Source organism: Thamnophis elegans, chromosome 11 (assembly GCF_009769535.1).
Source record: "Thamnophis elegans isolate rThaEle1 chromosome 11, rThaEle1.pri, whole genome shotgun sequence".
Taxonomy (NCBI): Eukaryota; Metazoa; Chordata; class Lepidosauria; order Squamata; family Colubridae; genus Thamnophis; species Thamnophis elegans.
The window spans coordinates 12,683,041-12,703,556 of NC_045551.1; the positions used below are offsets into that span (position 1 = coordinate 12,683,041).

General features: G+C 36.0%; 1 protein-coding gene across 8 annotated transcripts in view; it reads right to left on the minus strand.

Annotated features, from left to right (window-relative positions):
* Positions 1-20,516, minus strand: part of PRRC2C (proline rich coiled-coil 2C) — a 78,441-nt gene that overhangs the window by 15,339 nt on the left and 42,586 nt on the right. For 6 of the 8 annotated variants that reach the window (XM_032226287.1, XM_032226285.1, XM_032226291.1 and 3 more), the window contains exons 21-29: positions 19,193-19,378; positions 17,986-18,237; positions 16,287-16,376; positions 12,650-12,751; positions 9,308-9,533; positions 6,460-6,663; positions 6,137-6,249; positions 5,021-5,157; positions 3,032-3,266 (exon numbers count right to left, since the gene is read on the minus strand). In XM_032226287.1, the coding sequence (XP_032082178.1) occupies positions 3,032-3,266; positions 5,021-5,157; positions 6,137-6,249; positions 6,460-6,663; positions 9,308-9,533; positions 12,650-12,751; positions 16,287-16,376; positions 17,986-18,237; positions 19,193-19,378 (1,545 nt within the window). The remainder of the gene's footprint in view (positions 1-3,031; positions 3,267-5,020; positions 5,158-6,136; positions 6,250-6,459; positions 6,664-9,307; positions 9,534-12,649; positions 12,752-16,286; positions 16,377-17,985; positions 18,238-19,192; positions 19,379-20,516) is intronic. The other 2 variants (XM_032226288.1, XM_032226289.1) reach the window with 2 other exon arrangements.

The window sequence follows — 20,516 nt, forward strand, 5'->3', positions numbered from 1 at the left end:
AAGAAATGTATTATATGAATTCAGGGGGCTGCCCTTGAAAAGTGTTCAGAGACTACAATTAGTCCAGAATGCAGCCGCGCGAGCGATACTGGGTGTACCAAGGTACACCCACATTACACCTATCCTCCGCGAGCTGCACTGGCTCCCTATCGGTCTCCGAGCTCGATTCAAGGTGCTGGTTATTACCTTTAAAGCCCTACATGGCCTAGGACCCGGATATCTGCGAGACCGTCTTCTGCCGCATACCTCCCAACGACCGATAAGATCGCACAGGGTGGGCCTTCTCCAGGTGCCATCAGCCAGACAATGTCAGCTGGCGGCTCCCCGGGGGAGGGCCTTCTCTGTAGCCGCTCTGACCCTATGGAATGAATTACCCCCAGAGATCCAGACCCTATCCACTCTCATGGCCTTCCGAAAGGCTATCAAAACTTGGCTATTCCGGCAGGCCCGGGGCTGCTGACCTCTTGACCGAGGTCCAGCCCCAATTAGACTGGGTGCATGATGTGCTTTCTTTTAATCTGTTTTTCGCTGTTTGTTTTTAACTCTTCTTTTTAAAATTTTATTTCTGTAAGCCACCCGGAGTCCTCCGGGATTGGGCAGCCTATAAATTTATTAAATCTAATCTAATCTTTTCAGTCTTGGTTCAAGCAGATATGGAACTGAGTCCATGTTGATTGCTTTTATGGATGATGAGAAGTGGAACTACAGAAAGGGAAAGTATAAACTTTGATTTGTCAGTAGCCTTTATTTACCATATTTTTGCACTATAAGACGGGCCTTTTTTTTTGGGGGGGAAGGGCATGCAGATATATAGTAGAGAAAGAAAGGTGCTCAGTTCTTAATATTTGAATGTATCTTCTTAATAAACATACTAGTAATAATGTATTAGAATATTTCCTTTCTCCCTCCCTCCTCCCTTCCTTCTTAAAAATTATTTGGGGCCACATGCAATTCTTCCTTCCTTCCTTCCCCTCCCCTTCCCCCACTTCTTTCTCTTCAGCAATTAAAAACTTCCTTCTGAGCAGAGCAGCTTCCGAAGGCTTTTCAATTTAAAGCTGGGGTCTCCCAAGTTTGCAACATTGACTTGTGGACTTCAACTCCCAGAATTCCACAGCCAGCCATGCTGCTGGCTGACACCTGATTTAAAGCTACAGCATTTGTTTTTCTTTGTTAAGCGATCTCCTGGCTGAAAAGTGAGTCCTGATTTTTTCCCTTCTAACAACTCCCCCTTCCTTCCTTCCTTCCTTCCTTCCTTCCTTCCTTCCTTCCTTCCTTCCTTCCTTCCTTCCTTCCCTTCCTCACTCCCTCTCTCCCCCCCCCTTTTCTTTCAGGCAAACCGGCAGGAAAAAAAGGCTTAAAAAAAATGTGGATTGCGTGCCTCAAGCCTTTTTTCCCTGCTGGTTCAGGCAAACCAGTTCAGGCATTTCACCCCTGCTTGAAATGCAATAAAGCCCCCCACTGACCTCCTGCTGGCAGGCTGGCTAATAGGGTTAGCCAGGAGAGGCGGAGAAGCCAGAGGGCAGCCAATTGGAGCCCTCCGAAAGAAGGAGGCTGAGGGAAAGAGCATGTGCTACAGCATGCTTTCTTCCTCCCGTAGTCTCCTCAGTGCTTGCTTGTGGTCCTCCTCCCCAGTCTAGCTTGATTGCAGGCAGATCACATTACCTTTTACAAGGCTGCTGTTGGTGAAGCTGGGTGCCAGTGAAGGCAGGCTTTTTGCATGGCTTTGTCCAGCTGTTTGAAGGGGGAGGAAGCCATTCCCCGGCTCCATCCATTTCCCCCCTCCCGACAGCCGGACAAAGCAGGGGTGGATTCCTGCTGAAACTTTTTCAATGAAGATTGTTCTGCGCATGTGCAGAACAGAAAAAAAAGATGGCGGCATCCAGGATAGAAGCGGTACGGTCATGTGCCTGGCCGCGTTACTACCTATTTGGCTGACCTGGTCCGAACAGGTAGGAACCCACCTCTGATCCATGATATTCAGCTGACACATGGTAACAATGTCAGCCAATGAATAGGCATAGCAACTCAGTCAGCCAGTGAGGGCTACTTGGACTCTGACATTTGCTGTGTGAGCAACAAGGAGACAGGAAGGAAACTGGCTTAGCTGAGAACAGAAAGTGAAACTGCTTGTGTTTTGCTTGTATTTACTGCTACCTTGGAAAACCTGCTTTTGGCAATGTATTACATATTATTATTATTTTGAATCCTGCTGAATCAGTTACTGTGCTTTCTGAATGTAATTGTTGCTGCAAACTCTAAACAGCCAGGTCAGCTTCAGCACTTATTGCAGCCTGATTCAGCACAGCTGATTGGTGGGTGGATTGGACTGCTGGGATACCCCCCAATCATCTGTTCCGAGCTGCAGGGATTGCCACAGATCATCGCTGCCTCCATGCCTCATGTTTATGGCCTCTGGTGGTGTTGGGTGAGACTACATTTGGTGTATAAGAAACACCCAAATTTTCACCCTCTTTTTTTAGGGAAAAGATCCATCTTATACTCCTAAAAATACAGAAGTTGTTGAACAGTAGTGGATATGATATTAACAGTAATTTATGAACCATTACAATTATTCATAATTCTGCAGTCTTATGATTTACAATGTAATCTGAGCTTTATTTTAATAAAGCTCAGATTACATTGTAGAAATAGATTAAAAAAATATTACAACCAAAAAGAAACTGGTTAAACCAACAATAGCCACAAAACAATGTTGGGAAATGTCTTTAATTCGAGTCGACATTCAGTGTCTTGTTGGGAAAAATATGCAAAGCCTTAGAATAATCTTAAGAATGAGAATGATATCAGATGAATCATTAACAATCACTTTAAGTATTAATGGGCCTCTGTTCACAATTTAAGTCACAATTTAGCAGGATTACTAAATTCTAAAAGATAAACTTTCTGTTGGGACACTAAACATAAACATAACATAACTATGTTTATATACATCAGTTTCCTTTTGTTACATCAAAAAAGGCAATTATTCCAAAGCTTCAAAAGCCATGTTAGTACCCATTGTTTTTCTTACCTGGAGCAGATGTGTATCAATAAGTTGGGAACCTCCTAATCCTGAAGGTTGACCTAACTGGTGCTCATACAAGATAGGAATAGGCTGAGTGTTGGATGTTTGTTGAAATGCAAGGCTTGACTGTGCTTTGGCAAGTTCCTGATGCTGCACTGTTGGGAAGTTGTGTAAAGCTGTGCCCGAAAGAACCACTGGAGATGGCTGAGACAAGCCACTCTGCATAAATGCCTGCTGAGATCTATTTAAAAAAAATGGTCTAAATTAATTATTTAAATATTGTTAATTTATTAGAAAGCTGCCACAGAAAGAAAAGTTTAAAGCTGCACTGAAAAATATGAGTAAAATACTCAAGCAAATACAATAGTTTGCATATAATTCTATGCCTATATTTAACCAACATAGTTGTAGTTTTAATTAAGGCAAAGAATTCCAATGTAAAGCATGACTGAAATTCTGGCTTCTTTTAATATTATTTATGGCTGAATTTGGAATCTTGGTTCATTTGATGCTCTACCCATGTAGTTAGGCTTAAGAGGAAAGAAATTAAGCAGGACTCTCCTCAGGCTAAACTACTGTATATTTTCCAAACACAGGACTTAAGTATAAATGTGATCTGCAAATAGAAGGGAAACTGGTAACAAAAAATAAAAATAAACTATCAAAATTTCATTCACCATCAAATATGTGCATAAAAACCAACAGAGCAAATGCTCTAGCCACCTTTCTTTGTAAGTATGTGGTGCACAGAGGAATTTTTTTGAGAGACAACTATATTGTTATACAGTTTATGCTTTGCCAGTATGCCTTTTTTAAACTACTGTACTTACTCTCCTGCAAAAGAGTTGTGTGTTGAACTTTGTGTCAAGAAATATAAGGCTTGGTGTATGGTGGTGAGATTGCTTTTCTCTATCGTCAATTAGGAATTGGATATGGCACAAAGTTTGTCATCAGAGGAGAAATTTAGAAAAAGCAAGAAATCACACATAGCTGAGTGACACTACCTTTTTATGGCATTAATTTATCTTGCATTACTATGAATCAGAGCTCAAAGCTATGATTACATATTCTAAAAATAACAAGCCACTGTTAATACAGAATTTGTAAAATAAATAATAGCTTTAGTCAATGTAATCATTTTTTTTCTGAACTAAGGATATATTCACTTTCTTATTAGAATATTTGTAGGGTTGTGACGTTATTGAAGGGGCAGAGCCAATCGCAGATAAAACTAAACAAGTATTTTTTATTTTAATTTTGTTTTTCATCTTATTTGTAAAACTTCAAACCAGTATTTGTAAACAATTAATTAGTAATTGTACTGTACTTGTTTAAATGACATGCCTGATTAGGAACTACTTAAATCCAAACCTCACTACTTATTTGAATATGCTACAAAAATGCAGCACATCATTCATCTCCCTTCTCACAACTCACAATGCTTCTTTCAGGTGCAATTACAAACAACCAGTAACATTCTGAACAAAGATATTTCATAAAATGCATGTACTAATATTCTTAAAAATTCCAAACCTTCTTTCACTATAAGGAAATCTGAACACTGATTTGGAACAACATCAACAACCACCACCACCTCAGTTAAATAAACTTAATTGATGTTAAAGTAATTTAAAAATATAGTGCAAATTATCTTGTATTAATGGTATGAATAAACTAGTAATGCAAATATTTAGAGCCATGGTGGTGCAGTGGTTAGAATGCAGTATTGCAGGTTAATTCTGCTGACTGTCAGCAGTTTGATTCCCACCAGCTCAAGGTTAACTCAGCCTTCCATCTTTCCAAGGTCAGTAAATGAGGACCCAGATTGTTGGGGGCAATATGCTGACTCTGTTAACAACTTAAGAGAGGCCGTAAAGTACTATGAAGTGGCATATCAGTCTAAGTGCTATTTAGGAGAAAAAGACAGAAACCAGTATTTTCTGTTTCCTGATTTATTTATTTATTTTATTATTTATTATTATTTCAAAGACTTACCTATAGGGCTGCAGAGAAGAATTAAACAACTCCTGGGCCTGGGAGACAGCAGGTGCTGCTCCTAAACTCAGTTGAGCTTGATGCTGTCCTTGAAGAGGAGCATATATTGGAATTGGTATCTGCTGAACTGAAGTAGGCTGGAAGGAAGAGACATAATTTCAATATTTATGCAACCTACTGACATAGGAAACTCTCCTGAGCTAAATCCACCTAGCTAATCCACTGATTCTTTCTCCAATCTCTCAACATAGAGGTCTATTCTAGCCTTATGGTTTCACATCCTTTAACTGTACATTTAATTATTTATAATATTTGTATATTGCTTCCCATTTTAAAAACCACATGAATGATTAACAATAAAATGATATATGAGAGACACTGAATAGTGAACTGGACATTTTAATATGCCCCAGTAGCACTAACCTGTGGCATCTCAACTAATAATTGTACAGCAATTTCATTGTAGGACAGAAAATGCTACTGCTAAATTTGATTTATAAGAATTCTGAACTGTCTCAGACATCCTACTGTTCAATTCACAAAAATAATCTTGCATATTGGGATTCCTGTTATCTTTTTGATATAATGTAAAATATTTCCATATAGGGAATCCTTAATTTAGCATGGGCAACCTCCAAAATTCCTATTTTATTTGTAACATTGGTTGATAAAATAAAGATTTCATTTTATGAAGGTATTAGATTTATCAAGCAGATTTTTTAAAATTTAAATATCAATAACCAGTCCTCCCCATAATTCTTAATCAGATGCAAAATTTATCCCCATCAAATCTGCATACTAGTGATAAACACAATTCTCAAGCTGCTTCTAAAATAATTCCTGCTCTTTTTCCAATAGTATTGAGACAATATTTTTGTTGGTGAATATTATCACCCCATACCTCTTTTACTTCAACCTATCACTTATTCATTTTCACCTAGAATGATATAATTTCTTCACCAGAGTAATTAAAACCAACTAGCACCAATGCTAACTTAACTTTTTATTGTAAGAGTGGTAACAAAAAGCAAGGCTGGATAAATTTCAAGCTACGCTGATTTAATTTAAGCTGAATATATTTGCAAACTGTTTGTTTAGCATTCTCACCAAATGTACCTGTGAGAGTCCTGGTTGAAATCCTTGCTGCTGGGCAAGTGAAGGAGGAGCCAAACGGGCATGTTGGGTATTGAACAAATGAGTTGTATCCATATAGAATGCAGGAATTTGAGCTAAAGGACCACAAGAAAAGATAAAAATTAAAATATGAACAAAAAAAATAACTAATCCAATTTTCAGAGAAATTCCAATATTCTTTTGTATACTAAATTAAGTTTATATGACTGGGAGAAAACAATACTGAGGTTTGTAAGGATGCATACCAGAAAATAAGCCAACAGAAGAGATGAGCTTAAATTTAATGAATAAATTTGTCACATTACCTGCTGCTGACTGAGACACATAGACCTGTGGACTTTGTTGCTGTTGGGCGATCAGAGATGGCATACAGCTTAACTGGGAAAAATGACCAGCAGATGCTAAATTGCTTGTTTGTAATTGCTGTGGCTTCACTTTACAGATGTTGGGTGGATCGGAGGTTGTAGTGGTTTTTGTACTTAGTGAGGAAGTAGTGTATGTTCCAGCTCCTAAAATCAGAGATCAGCAAAGCAAAGATTCTAGAGTTACTGACAAAATATTTCAGCATAATAATCAAAAGATTGATTCACCTTAGAAGGTTGCACCTAATTAGATGAATCTTAATGCAAATTGCAGTACAGCAATATTTATTAAATATTTTTTTCAATTTCAGAACATTATTGTACAAGGATACGACTGTCTACATAAAATGGCATGATAGTGAAACCTTAATGATATACATAAACAGAGACATACTGTACATAGCAGTTATTCTTCAACAATGACAATTTCCTTGAAGATATATTAAAGAACAATACGTTTTCCTTGGTGTACTATTTGCTAAACCAAGATTATTTATTTCAAATGACAGCAACCTATCTCAGCTCTTTTAGACATTTTACATTATTTTCCTAGACACAGGCAATAGACACAAGCAATTTGATACCCTATAAAATGAATTTAAGAATTAAAGTTTTAAGATTATCCAAAAACCAGATAAACTTGAACATTACTTTATATCCCTGAATTATCCGTTCCTTCATACAAAAGCAGCAAATCAGAATGTTCTTTATAGAAATGGCTAAAAATATTGGTCCATAACTTAAAAATTTTAACAGCCAGGGTGGGCTAAGGAAAGGAATAGGATTAGAATTATTGAAAACTCTCCAAGTAAGATGAACTCCCATAAATATGACAAATGGTAAAACTACTGAAAGGCACCAGGTCACCTGTTTTAGATAAAAACCTGCCAAAAGGTTGTATTAGTAGAAATGTTTTCACAGTAGACTCAGATTATGTCCGATGTGTCATATTTTATTGGATCAAAACTGATTTATTTATCTCAACAATCCAAGACAGAGATCCCCAAATCCCGATCCACGGCATGCCAGCAACCAGGCTGTGCAAACAAGCGAAGCCCCATCCATGGGATGCAGGCAGCACACAAAACCACACCCCTTCCGGTCTGCGGAAAAACCTTTCTCCGCAGAATTGGTCCCTGGTGCCCAAAAGGTTGGGGGCTGCTGATTTAAAAGATTTACTGTTTGTTCTCAAGCTTATGTTCATTAGGACCACACATTCAAAAGATAATAAACCTGCATCATGTGGACATAGTGGCAGAGCAATTACTATTATTCATTATTATAATCAGAATGTAACATTTAGAAAAGATTAATATTCTGACAGAATTAACTATAAATCTTCTAATACTCTTCTATTGTGTTTTATCACATCCATCTATTTCTACTACTAAAAAACTCCTGATATACTATTATAAGTTGATTAAGAATTATCCTGATAGTCTGCATTATTTGTTCATTCCAGACAGAAACTTTATAGAGCTTTCACTGAGCCACTGGCAATGGCTGTAAGCATCGAATGTTTGGCTGGAGTGCAAGCTGTTTTTTTTTCCCTTTCAGAAACACCAAGTGATAATTACTTTAGAGCAGGGGTATAAAACTGGCGGCCTGAAGGCTGGAGGTGTCACGTGCAGGCCACGCCCACCCCAGCGCTACTAAGGCAAAAAACATACGACGTGATATGTCACGTGACAAGACCAAGTTTGATACTTGTATTTTAGAGGAATGATTTCAAAATTATTTGGCAGTTTTATTAAATGATGAAGAGAACTCAACTATGCTGTACATTGAAAAAAATCATTACTCTATATTCTGTGTTTAGAAACATATATGAAAATTGTTCAGAGATGCTGCCATAAAGGGTCATAAAATTTAAATGACTCAAAATATAGTGGGATGCAATGTCTCAGTGGCTAAGACACTGTGCTTGTCGATCAGAAAGGTCAGCAGTTCGAATCCCTAGTGCCGCGTAACTAAGTGAGCTCCTGTTACTTGTCCCAGCTTCTGCCAACCTAGCAGTTCAAAAGCACGTAAAAAAATGCAAGTAGAAAAATAGGGATAAACTTTGGTGAGAAGGTAACAGAGTTCCATGCGCCTTTGGCATTTAGTCATGCCAGCCACATGATCACAGAGACATCTTCGGACAACACTGGCTCTTCGGCTTTGAAACGAAGATGCGCACTGCCCCTTAGAGTCGGGAACGACTAGCACATATGTGCGAGGGGAATCTTTTACTTTTAGCAACGCTTTTGTAAAGCACTTTTGCTTGGATACACACCTAATTAAAATTATACAGTTCAAGGCATGATTAAATGCCGAAGGTGCACGGAACTCTGTTACTTCCCACCAAAGGCGGCTCCTATTTTTCTACTTGCATTTTTACATGCTTTCGAACTGCTAGGTTGGCAGAAGCTGGGACAAGTAATGGGAGCTCACTCCGTTATGCGGCACTAGGGATTTGAACCGCCCAACTGCTAACTTTTCTGATTGACAAGTTCAGCGTCTTAGCCACTGGGTCACCGTGTCCCTTTTCACTAACCATCAATATAAAAAATGCACGAGAGCTTTGTTAACGAAGAATGATTCAAAGTTTTTAGTTCTAATAATTTAGATAAACAATTTAAAAGGATACAAAATTAAGTGAATCAAACTAAAATATCACACACCTTGTTTTTTAGACAGGACTGAACCAAATAATAAGTAAATAAAGTAAGGAAACAAAGACAGCTTTATTTAAAAAAGATAGCAAGTTATTCAGTCACATTTCTCAGTCATATTTCCTAAAGGTTAATACCTGACAATGAAGTTGTAGGTGTAACAGAAGCTACAGGAATGGGAGGCATGGGTGCACTTGAAAAAGAGCTGTATGTACCACTGGTTGGTCCACTGCTACTGTTGCTGTTCCCACCTCCGCTGCTACTACTATTACCACCAGTAACAGGAGATGCTGATGATGTAACAGGTGAACTCTTTTCTCCCACATTTGGTGAATTCTCCCACGCTTTGCGAGCAGATTCCATCTATTCCGCAAAAAAAGAAGGCTTTATTTTTAAGACTGCTACTTTTTCATTTCTATATTTTTGTTTCAATTTATTCTAGACAACTCCCTATTATTTTAAGTAAATCTTCCGGGAAAAGCAAACTCCATTACTGCATTGCAAATAAATATGACAACGACAGTCAATTGGCTTTGTTTCTGAAATTAATCAACTCCTATAGATCTGAGAACAGTCCAGTAATGCTTGTTATTTGCAAAGCCCACCATATCAACATCATTCATTCCTTTCTTGTATTACTTCTCTGGAAACCGCAACATAGATTGTGCAATAATCAAATCAATGAAAAGGTGATGTGGTTCTAAGCTCTGCATCTCAAATTATGGTTGACTTTCATAATTTAAGAATACAGAGGTGATCCTGATCATTTCCACTGTCAAAACATAATGCTATAGCTTTCAGATAAATTATATCAAATGCCAATCACTATACCACAATAAATTTATAGATATTCATATTTCAGCAATATCAGTGACAGACCTACCCCAGTCAGGTCCCTTATGAAAGAAAGACCCTTGACTCCATTTGGATGAGGTGAAAGGGGTTTTTTTTTTTAAAAAAACTAAAGGCTCCTGGCTACATTCCAACTCCTCCCCCATGACCAGTTTGTCTTAAGCCAATGAAGAGCCCCATAGGTGTTTTGAGAAATGCTGAGATATTTGGGTTAGTCCATATTCTTTTCTCGGGATGCATTGCCTGTAATGCTACACAAACTGGTTCTTGCTTCTCTGGTCTCCATAAAACTGTCATCCCCTCTCCCATTACATCCCCATACATTTATTGCCCATTTGTTCTCCTGTGTCCCCCCCACCCCCCCAACTTTGATGACAGGATGCCAGCAAGGCGCCAAGCTGAATATCAATAATATATTGATGAAACTGTTCCCAACTGCACTGTGTAAATAAACAAAATTGTAGTTTCTCAAAACACAATCAATTTTATGTAGACATTTACTGGCACCTCATGAAGACTTTGTTAAAACACTTTTTCTAGGATACAGGTAGCCCTCAACTTACAGCCACAATTGAGCCTAAAATTTATATTGCTAAGCAAGGCAGTTTCTAAGTGAGTTTACCCCCCTTTTATGATTTTTTTGTCACAGTTGTTAAATGAACTACTGCATTTGTGAAGTTAGTAACACAATTGTTAAGTGAATCTGGCTTCCCCATTAACTTTGCTTGACTGAAGTTTGCAAAAAGTGGTCAAATGACCTTGGGACTCCCGCTGTCATCAAATGTCCAAATTTGGTCACATGACCATGTGGAAGCTGCAACTGTTGCAAGTATGAAAAATGGTCTTTTTTTAGTGCCATTGTAACTCTGAACAGTCACTAAATGAATGGTTATAAGTGGAGGACTACCTGGTATGAACTATCCAAGCATAGAAAGGCTATCTTGGTGGAGTAGATAGATTCCTATATAAACATTTAATTGAGATACGTGGAATAAAGATGTTAACTGGGAATTCAGTATTGATAATAATACAGCTCTTATAAGATGACAAATGGTGTGTGTGTGTACGTACTTAGCATCTTCCTACAGAAAGGAAATTGGCTGCATTTGACTGAATGTTTTTTTGTCCCCAGATTCTCATAGATGAAAAACATTCCACAGAATACAATTTGAAAATTGTTGCATAAAATCACTACATGTTGATTAGAAAAAAAGGTACAGTGCTTTGTCAGAACACTTCAAACACATAATATTTGAAAAGGTTAAAAAAAAGGATGCTTAAATAATTTTTTTTAATGTAGAGACAGAATATATATAATTTGTAAAACTGTATATATACAGTATATTCTAAAAACAGCTCTTACATGTTTTATAATTATTTTAGGAAGTATTGAGCCTCAAAGTTTCATTTTTAAATTCTGTTTATGACTTATTTATGCATATATATAAAGCAAGTTTTCCTCATGTATGCCAACAGTAAATAATATCTTCAAGAAATAATCAAATTCCAGGAGGAATATTCGTATTAAATTTAGAGAAATTTCACTGACGTGAGTTATGCAAAAGCACAGATGTATCTATATCTGGATTTACGTATGCATCGATGAATGGATAAATGAATAGACAATAAGGTAAGATAGAAGGGGATAGAGATGTACTAATGTAAGAGCTAAAACTAAAGTATGTCATATTAAAAGAAATCAATTTATCTACCAAATTATTAATATTAGAAAGCTCCTGTGTTTAGTAAATAATCAGAATTTCTGGTTTTAACGTTAGAATTCTCCAGATATGCTTAAGATGAAAACAATGTTTGTAAAAAGTGGTTCTTTGATATAAAACTATATTATTCATCAAGATTGCTAAGATTTTTTTTCTGACTTCTCCTTAATATTGTATTTAACTTATTAAACTTGCTTTTGCTAATACAATTTTGCTCCTCTGAAATTAAAATTTAAAGTCATATTAATTAGAATCCTTTCTGGATTCTAATTGGAATCCAATTGGAAAGGAGGAGAGGAAGAGGAAGAAGAGAGAGAGCTGTAGCATTCTTACTGTTTTGAACAGAATTGATGTCAATCTCCAAATAATTCTTGTCACTTACTTCATAGCAAATTGAAATGGTATCCAACCAAAAATATATATTGTCAATATGAATTTTGCCTATCTCCTACCTCTCATATCATCACCAAAAGACTACAATTAACTACCAAAACAGTAACTATAAAGAAGTCCACAAATATTAATCAGTTTATTTCTCAATTTGATGTATCATAGATCAGCTGACCAATATCCATCAAATTGCTATGTTCAACCATGTTAATACAAATCAGAAAAATTAAATTTAAAAAGCTCTGCAATACTAGCTATAAGCACCTTTTCTATATGTTCTTTGTGGAAAGGGAAATCATAGATAAATCTTACTATTTATTCTGATCTATATCCAATTATACATGGCAGATAGCAGTTTCTTGGTGTTAAGTTGCCAAACAGGGTTAAAAGAATACAATGAATACTCTCTTTTTAGTTATTTAGAAAAAAAGGTATGCCTCTCCCTAATCTACAGCAAAAGTTTAAATCTTTCCCCGGCATGCAAGAAAATTACCCTGAAAGTGGCATGGTACATACCTTGAGGGTGAGGTCGACGGTAGCGGGAGAAACTGGAGTTAGGCTGGAGCTCTGTTGTAGAGTCTCCCTCCTAGGGAGGGGAAGGGTGTGGGGCAGGGGCACCTGAAAGGTAGGCAACAGAGGTCACATTCTAGCTGGGTCTACGACAAAAGCTCCATCAAAACCAAGAGCTCAAGCAGTGCAACTGAATGAGGTAGTCTTCCACTTAAGTACTTGACAGGGAAGCATTCAGAAGGGGGGGGGGTATCTGACACATGGGAAAAATTATCTGATCATTTACGATCTTGAAATATTATATAATTTTTTTTAAAAATCAGGAAAATAAATTTCCTTTAGATTGAGCCTCAAAAGATTCATATGGATGTGATATAAATGTATCTTTCAGATACATTTCCTTCTATAATGCAATAAAAACATAGAACTGTTGCAAATATAGCATGATTTTACTTGAAAGTTTTTCGGTTGGATTCAAAACAAGAGGAAGTTATTTGGACTTGACTAGACACCTTAAGATTTCCCAAACAAGAAAAGACAAGCAGAACTTCTTATTCCTCATCATTTCCAGTGCACTAAAATCATCACCTTACATGATACTGCCAAAGAATGGAATAAAGCTAGTTTAACCAATAGAAGTACTGGTATATGAATTTTTAAGTCATGCAACTATCAGGAAACACAAGGCCAAAATTAAATACACCAAATACACCAGTATCTAAGAATTATAAGGTGTTCTGCTTGGATGTGATTCAACTAAAAGCTTTACATTCTTCTGAAAAGGAAAGCAACAAACAGTCTCAAAAACCAGAACCCAGTGTACTGAATATCATGAGATACATTTAATGCTGTTTCTCTCCCCCCCCATACAATAATTAAGAGATGGCATTGCAAAGCAAAAAGAATAAGGCTTCCATGGTAAAAGATACTTTTAACTGCCAGATAACATTTGACACTTTGCAACATTAATTACAGCAGGCATGATCAAAACCGCTCTTTTAATTACAACTTTTCTCTCCAAGGTTAAAATTATTTTACATTCATAATTATTTCATAAATATATTCACTAAAATATTTGTTTACATATTAGAGTAAATAATTAGATACCAGATGGTAAGGAAACATTAATAGAAAATCAGTATATGAAACTTAAGAAACATATTTGCTTTCAGAATGGTTATAATTCATATTCGTACGTCACAAAACCTAACCATTTAGACCCCACTGCACCCATTTCCCTAAATCATTAGTTTTTTGTGCTACTCCTATTTTTAAAGTCCTCAAAAAAAGAACATGCATGTTTTACAAACTTTTTCCTTACAACAGTATAGGCTGAAGAGTAGGAAGGAGTCATTTAGACAGTTAAATAAAATCCCTGCTCCATCTGCTAATACAGCAGCAGTAACAGATATTGCAGAACTAAAGTTTGATCAGAAGCATTTTCATTTTCACGTATCTCTCTCCTAAACATTTTTTTTCCTTTTGCCTTGAGTTTTTGAAAATTAATTTCATAATTTAAGCTCTGACTAAACAAATCATAACGTTAAAGTTTAAAACTAGTAAAAAAAAAACCATACACTCCTTGAACATACTCCCAAACCAAAAAAGATAATTGAAAAAAAGAATATAAACACCCAGTACAAACTTGCTCTACCTGAGAGCAAGCATACTTAGTCAGGTCCAGTTTGTCATTGTTATATGATCAAAATTTGGCAACCATTCTGGAAACTTCTCAATCCTGATAATTTAAAAGATATCCCACTATTGCCACATGAAATTAATCTGATAGGTTATGATGAGAAATTAATTCTACCTTCCAAGATTGGAAATAGACACTTCAGAAGTATGTATGCTATTATCTCAATTTCAGACTTTGAACAAATGTTGTACGCTACTCAAGTCATTTTGTGTGAGATGGACACCTGTATACATACATACGTGCCTATGTGTGCACATGCATTTAATAAAGAAACAAAATGACCTTGGTAAGAAGGCCATTAAACCTTTTCAACAGCATCACTGTTAAAATATGATCCAACTATGACTATGTGAAAGGTCTCCTATGTAGTAGACAATAAAAATATTTAGGGGTGGTAAATGTTCATTGTGGTGGAGATATGAAATACTAGTTTTCTTTCTATCAAAATCAATTATTCTCTGCTTCAGCTTACTCCAGGTTTTGTCTAAGTCCAGCATAGAAACAAATTGGGGTGCTGTGTGGTGAGCTCACACTAAAGGTGGGATGTGGACTGCTCTGATATTACAGTGGGATAGAGGGGTATGAAGAATTTCATACATACATCTTAGTATTATAAAATAGTAAATTTGGAGTAGGGACGAAGGTTTTGGCCTAGAAATCAAGACGTTGTGAGTTCTAGGCCTCCCTTAGGCACAACAGCCAACTGGGGTGTGACTTTGGGATAGGCACTCTCTCTCAGCCCAGCCAACCTTACAGGGATGTTATGGGAACTATAGGAGGCAGGATCATTAGCTTTGTTTGTCACCTTGAGTTATATATTTAAAAAGGCAAGATAAAAATGTAATTATCATCATCATGATCATAAAATGGTTCATATGAGGAACATTTTTAAAAGAGGGATATAGCTACTTTGATCCTTTTGGATTTTGGTAAAATTGAATGACACTATTAACCAGTCCACATGACAGTATAAAATACGTGACATAATAACATGTGCTTAACAGTTCCTAGGGCCTTTGTTCTTTATTACAAAAGTAAAATCTTAGCCCAAATGGGATATCTTTGTATCTTCCTTCTAAGACTTCAGTAGGAAGGGCATCAAAGGATGAGTCAAGGAGAATGTCCTCTTATATTTAGGGAGTGTAATTTGACATGGGTGTTAATAAATCTGAGGAGGATAATGAACATGATAATGTAGGACAGCAGTATATTGCTGGGAAAAAGATAGCTGAACTATCTATCAATTCTTAATTTGCTGCCCCAACAATACTATTGTACACCTGTATCTGAATGTGCAAAAGATGGAATAATGAAATCAAAGGATGTCAGATCAGTGGTGGCAAAACATGTTTTGGCTGGATGTCTGAAGATGCGAAACTAGGCATTGGTCTTATTGCAACTGATAACAACCTCATGGGAAAAAAAGGATTTGAGACACAACAGAAGACAGAAAGTGATTCGTATGTACATATACATGCTCTAGAATGCGTAACTACGTGTTCAACTGAACATGTATCTATATATCTATATCTATCTCTACCTATGATATTTACACAAATCATTGTTTTTGGATGTGCCAGATTTAAGAGTGTACTATGTAATTACCCTGAATGAATATAATTTCTTAATTATTCATTTAATAACTCAGTAATAATAAGTGTACACTTTTTTACCGCATGTTATTTTAATATGCAAAGAGCACATCACCTATCTTGTAGATATTGTTTCAACATCTAATCACTTTTTACAAGTTTTCCAGGATATTTTAATTGGGAGTATATATGTTAACATTATTTAAAAGCCATGATTTTATTCTCAGTAGATAAGAGAAATGTAGCTTATTTAATAATATTTTTCTACAGGTATAACCAAAATCTAAAATAATTTAATTTTAAAATAAAATTAAATAGAGGAATTATACTATGAGATAATCAATACACCTACATTTGTAACTAAAGCCTCCTCCATCTTTGCACTGTTTGTTGCCACTGTACTTGAATGAGAAGACGGTGTTGTATAGTCTGTTACAGACTCCTGTAAAAAAAGTTCAACCAGTTTATCTAAATCTTATATGTAACTTCACTCAAAAATATGATTTGAACTTTGAGCAGAAGAGAATACTTTGTCATTTTCAAATTCCCAAGCTGAATTTCTCTATTAGAATAACAAAACTGTTAACTTTACATATTCAGTATTTTTTAAAAAAGTAAATCTTTGTTGGTTATTATTTAGAGAGTAAATGTAAAGAGCTATAGTCTATCAATAATTTAAAAAACCTGAAACATGATTTTAAATTTCATATAACCACTGAGCAGGAAACTTAACATTCCCACTCATTTAAAATATAGAAAACACTAGTAACACATTTGATATTCAAATACCCTATTCAGTGGTCTGAACCACCAGGCCATGAAACAGCACTGGTCTATGGCTTGTTAGGAAATGGGGCCACACAGTTACAGGTGAGAGAGCGAAGTTTCATCTGTATTTGCAGCAGCATCCCATTTGCACAAGCATCCCATTTAAGCTTCATCTCAGATCATCAGGCATTGCATTCTCATAGGAACACAAACCTTACTGTGCCATGAGAAGGATCTGAATTGTGCACTGCACCCCCCCCCCCCTCCATGGAAAAATGTCTCCACGAAACAGTTCCGGATGCCAAAAAGGTTGGGAACTGCTGCCTTATGTCATGTCAGAAAAACTGTGGATTGAAAGACTCTTTCCAAAAGTACACCATTTGCATTATTTAACACAAGAAGTAGTTCTCAAATATTGTATATCAATCCCAGAATGACCCAAGATGAATAGCCTCATATTGGACTCTATGCGTTTGTTATGACTCTAATAATAATCTGCACGTGTTATTAACTACTAATATCAAAAAATGATTAAGAGACTTCTGAAACATTGGACATCCCAATAATTGAAAGGATAAGCATCTATAGAGTTAGGTTCTACAGGTTCTACAGTTTCAGTGAATCACACATTCTCCAATATCACATTTTTCTACTATAGAAATATTAGAAAACTATAGAAACAGTAGAAAATAGTGATAATAAATCTTACTACAGCTAGCCCTCAATTTATATTCAGTTTACCAAATGTTTGAAGTTTTGACAGAACCCCTAAAAGCTACTTTCAACCTGGTTTCAAAGTTCTGACATAACACATGCACGCACGCCCGAACACCCAGTCATATGATCATAGTTTGGGCACTTATCAACCATTTTGCAGTTTTGGCCATTTGCAACCAGCTGTGGTCATGTGACCAGGGTTGACAACAATTTTGCCAGAAACTGGTGATTACTTCTGATTTCTGGCAAAAACTAATCCATAGCAAACCGTAAATTCACTTAACAACCACTGCAGTAGCTTAACAACCATCAGAAAACAAGCCGGTTGGTCACATGTGACCTGCTTTATCTGTCACAACATATGACTGTAATTGATAGGCTCAATTATGGTTCTAACTTGAGAACTACTTCTATTATTTTTTGAAATGGGGAGAAGTCGACTAATATCAAGATTGTCTTCACGACAAACAGACATACACTTCTTTTACGCTCTCACTTCAGAAAGCACCATAAAAGAATGTATTTGATAAAATTTGGGCAGGAAATAGGCACTTCTCTTTTCTTACTTTTTGAGTTGTTCCAAATTCTGCAGCCGACACTGATATCATTGTTCCTATTTCTGTACTAAGTTCATTAGTTGATTTGTTTTCTTTAGAAGTAATAGGATCTGAGCTTCTGACTGTATTAGCACTGGACTTTTCTTGCATCTCAGAATCGCCCTGTTGAGCCTCCTTTACTTTTTTGTTCTTTAGTGATCGCTCTTTCCCAATTGGGCCAGGCTTGTATTCTTTGCTTTCTACTGGATTCATATCTGGAAGCTAAAAAGAATTAATATTTAATGTAAATATATGTATATGCTGAATTCCAGAAGAAGGTATGGAAGTAATCAATCCAGTAACCACTAAGTTGCTTTTGTGGCTCATCAAAATTTGTATTTGTATAATACCTAACTATCTTGCTTCCAAAACTTTAAACAGGATTGGATTAAATATTTGGCATATCAGAAAACCTGAAGGCTTTAGACTATATTGAGAAGGGCAGAAAAAATCCTGAATATAATTACATAGTTATCAGGAGTTGAACATCATTCAAAGAAGAATTTATCTTTTAGCTATGTTCTATCGAGGGAAGAGGGGTGATTGAATGTGGAAATATTCATCAGATTTTGCAGATTTCCAAATTCCAAGTCAAATTAGATTTTGTTTGATTCCAAGGAAACTTCAGATTTGTAAAAAGTAACCCAAACCAAATTAGGAACATTCAGAAATGTGAACTGCACTCCTGAGCGCTGTAAAAAGCTACACACTTTTTAAGAATAAAAAACAGAATGGCAAGAAGAAAAAGAGACAGATCTGATGACATATAGTTCTATAATCTATGATTCTAGGTTCCAACTACTTCCAATTTTTTACATTGTTTATTCAGTAAAATTCCTCTGCGACAGTTATCTGTAATTGGGAAATCTATTGCATTAATAAAAAGCAACTAAAATCCAATTATGGTAAAAAATTATGTTAAAAGATAGAAGATAACTCATTCAGACATGAGCAGCCTCTATTAAATTAAAGATGAGTCCTAGCTGTTTAAGCATCCTGTATACTGTATGAACTCAACAATTCCTTCTCCTCACTACAATGACTTCAATCATTAACTTCTCTTTCACAAGATCCAATGAGGAATGGAGCTTTTTATTATACATTTTGTTCAAAATTATTGGAGGATTAAATTTCAGGGTGCCTCTCTAATTGATGAGAATTGGAAAATTTCACCCACCTTTTGTGTTTTTATAGGTCCTGCACGTGGTTGTTTTTGCCTTTGTTCTTTTGGTTCAAGAAGCTTTTCTGAGGCCTTATCTGAAGCCGGCCCAACTTCACTATCACTCCCACTAGAGGCTGGAGCTCCAAACTGAATGGTTTCTATTCCCAAATCAATTCCACTTTCCTGTCCAGCAGGGGTTCCCTAGTAAAGGCACCAATTTTTTTTTATTTATAAGTAGACTTTTGTGCTGTATTGAAGCATTTAAATATTTTGGAGAAGTTACACCTAAAAAACTTGTGAACCCACCATATTCATTAAATTTTAACAAGTTAAATCATAGAAATCAACAAAAAATATCCTGGTTGGAAAAAAAATAACAACAAAGTATCTATTTTACCATATTTTTTTTATATTTCAAACCCACTGTATCTTTCTAATTATGCAGGAATGGTAGAATTACTGAACAACTTTATACATGAGGGTAAAATGACACAGGTTAAATTGTTTATAGCAAAACGGAGAAGGGAGAAATAAGAATTCCAAGTTTACAAATGCTATTACTATGTAATACTATTGAGTAGTATGTTTGTTGATATAACCTTGAACAGTTTTCAAATTGGCTTAAATATGAAACTAATGCTTTAAAAATAGTTTAATTTAAAGCATTATCATTTTCTAGTTGTTCATTAAAAAAAATAGGTAAACCCCTTGTGGAAAATAGCTAAAACTAATATAAGATAGTGTTTACTCTCTTGAATGCACACATGCACACACGCACACATTTACAGCAATGTCACCTGTCCAAAACATGTTGTAAACAGTAGGTTTGAAGTACATCTTCTTACAACAAAAAGTATTAAAGGGGAGATTGAGTCTTTAATACAGGTAGTCCTTGACTAATAACTGTTCGTTTAAAGACCAAAGTTACAAGAGGTACTTAAAAAAAGTGCCTTATGACCAGTTCTTACACTTATGACTATTGCAGCATCTCCACAATCATGGGATCACATTATGAGTGCTTGGCAACTGGCATGTTTTTCCAATGTTTGCAGCTTCCTGGGAAGTCTGGGACTCATTTGCAATCCCATTCTAGGGAGCTTCTCCCAAGCAAAGTCAGTCAATGGGAGAAGCCAGATTTGCTTAATGGCCGCATGATTCACTTAGTAACTGTAATGATTCACTTAACAACCATAGCAAAAAACAGTCAAATAGGGGCACAACTCATTTAACAACGACTTGCTTAGTAACTGTGGTCATTAGTCGAGGATTATTCTGCACTTAATGAGATTTTGCTTATATATGGGCACTCTAGACGAGTTAAAAATAGGTTAGAAAATAG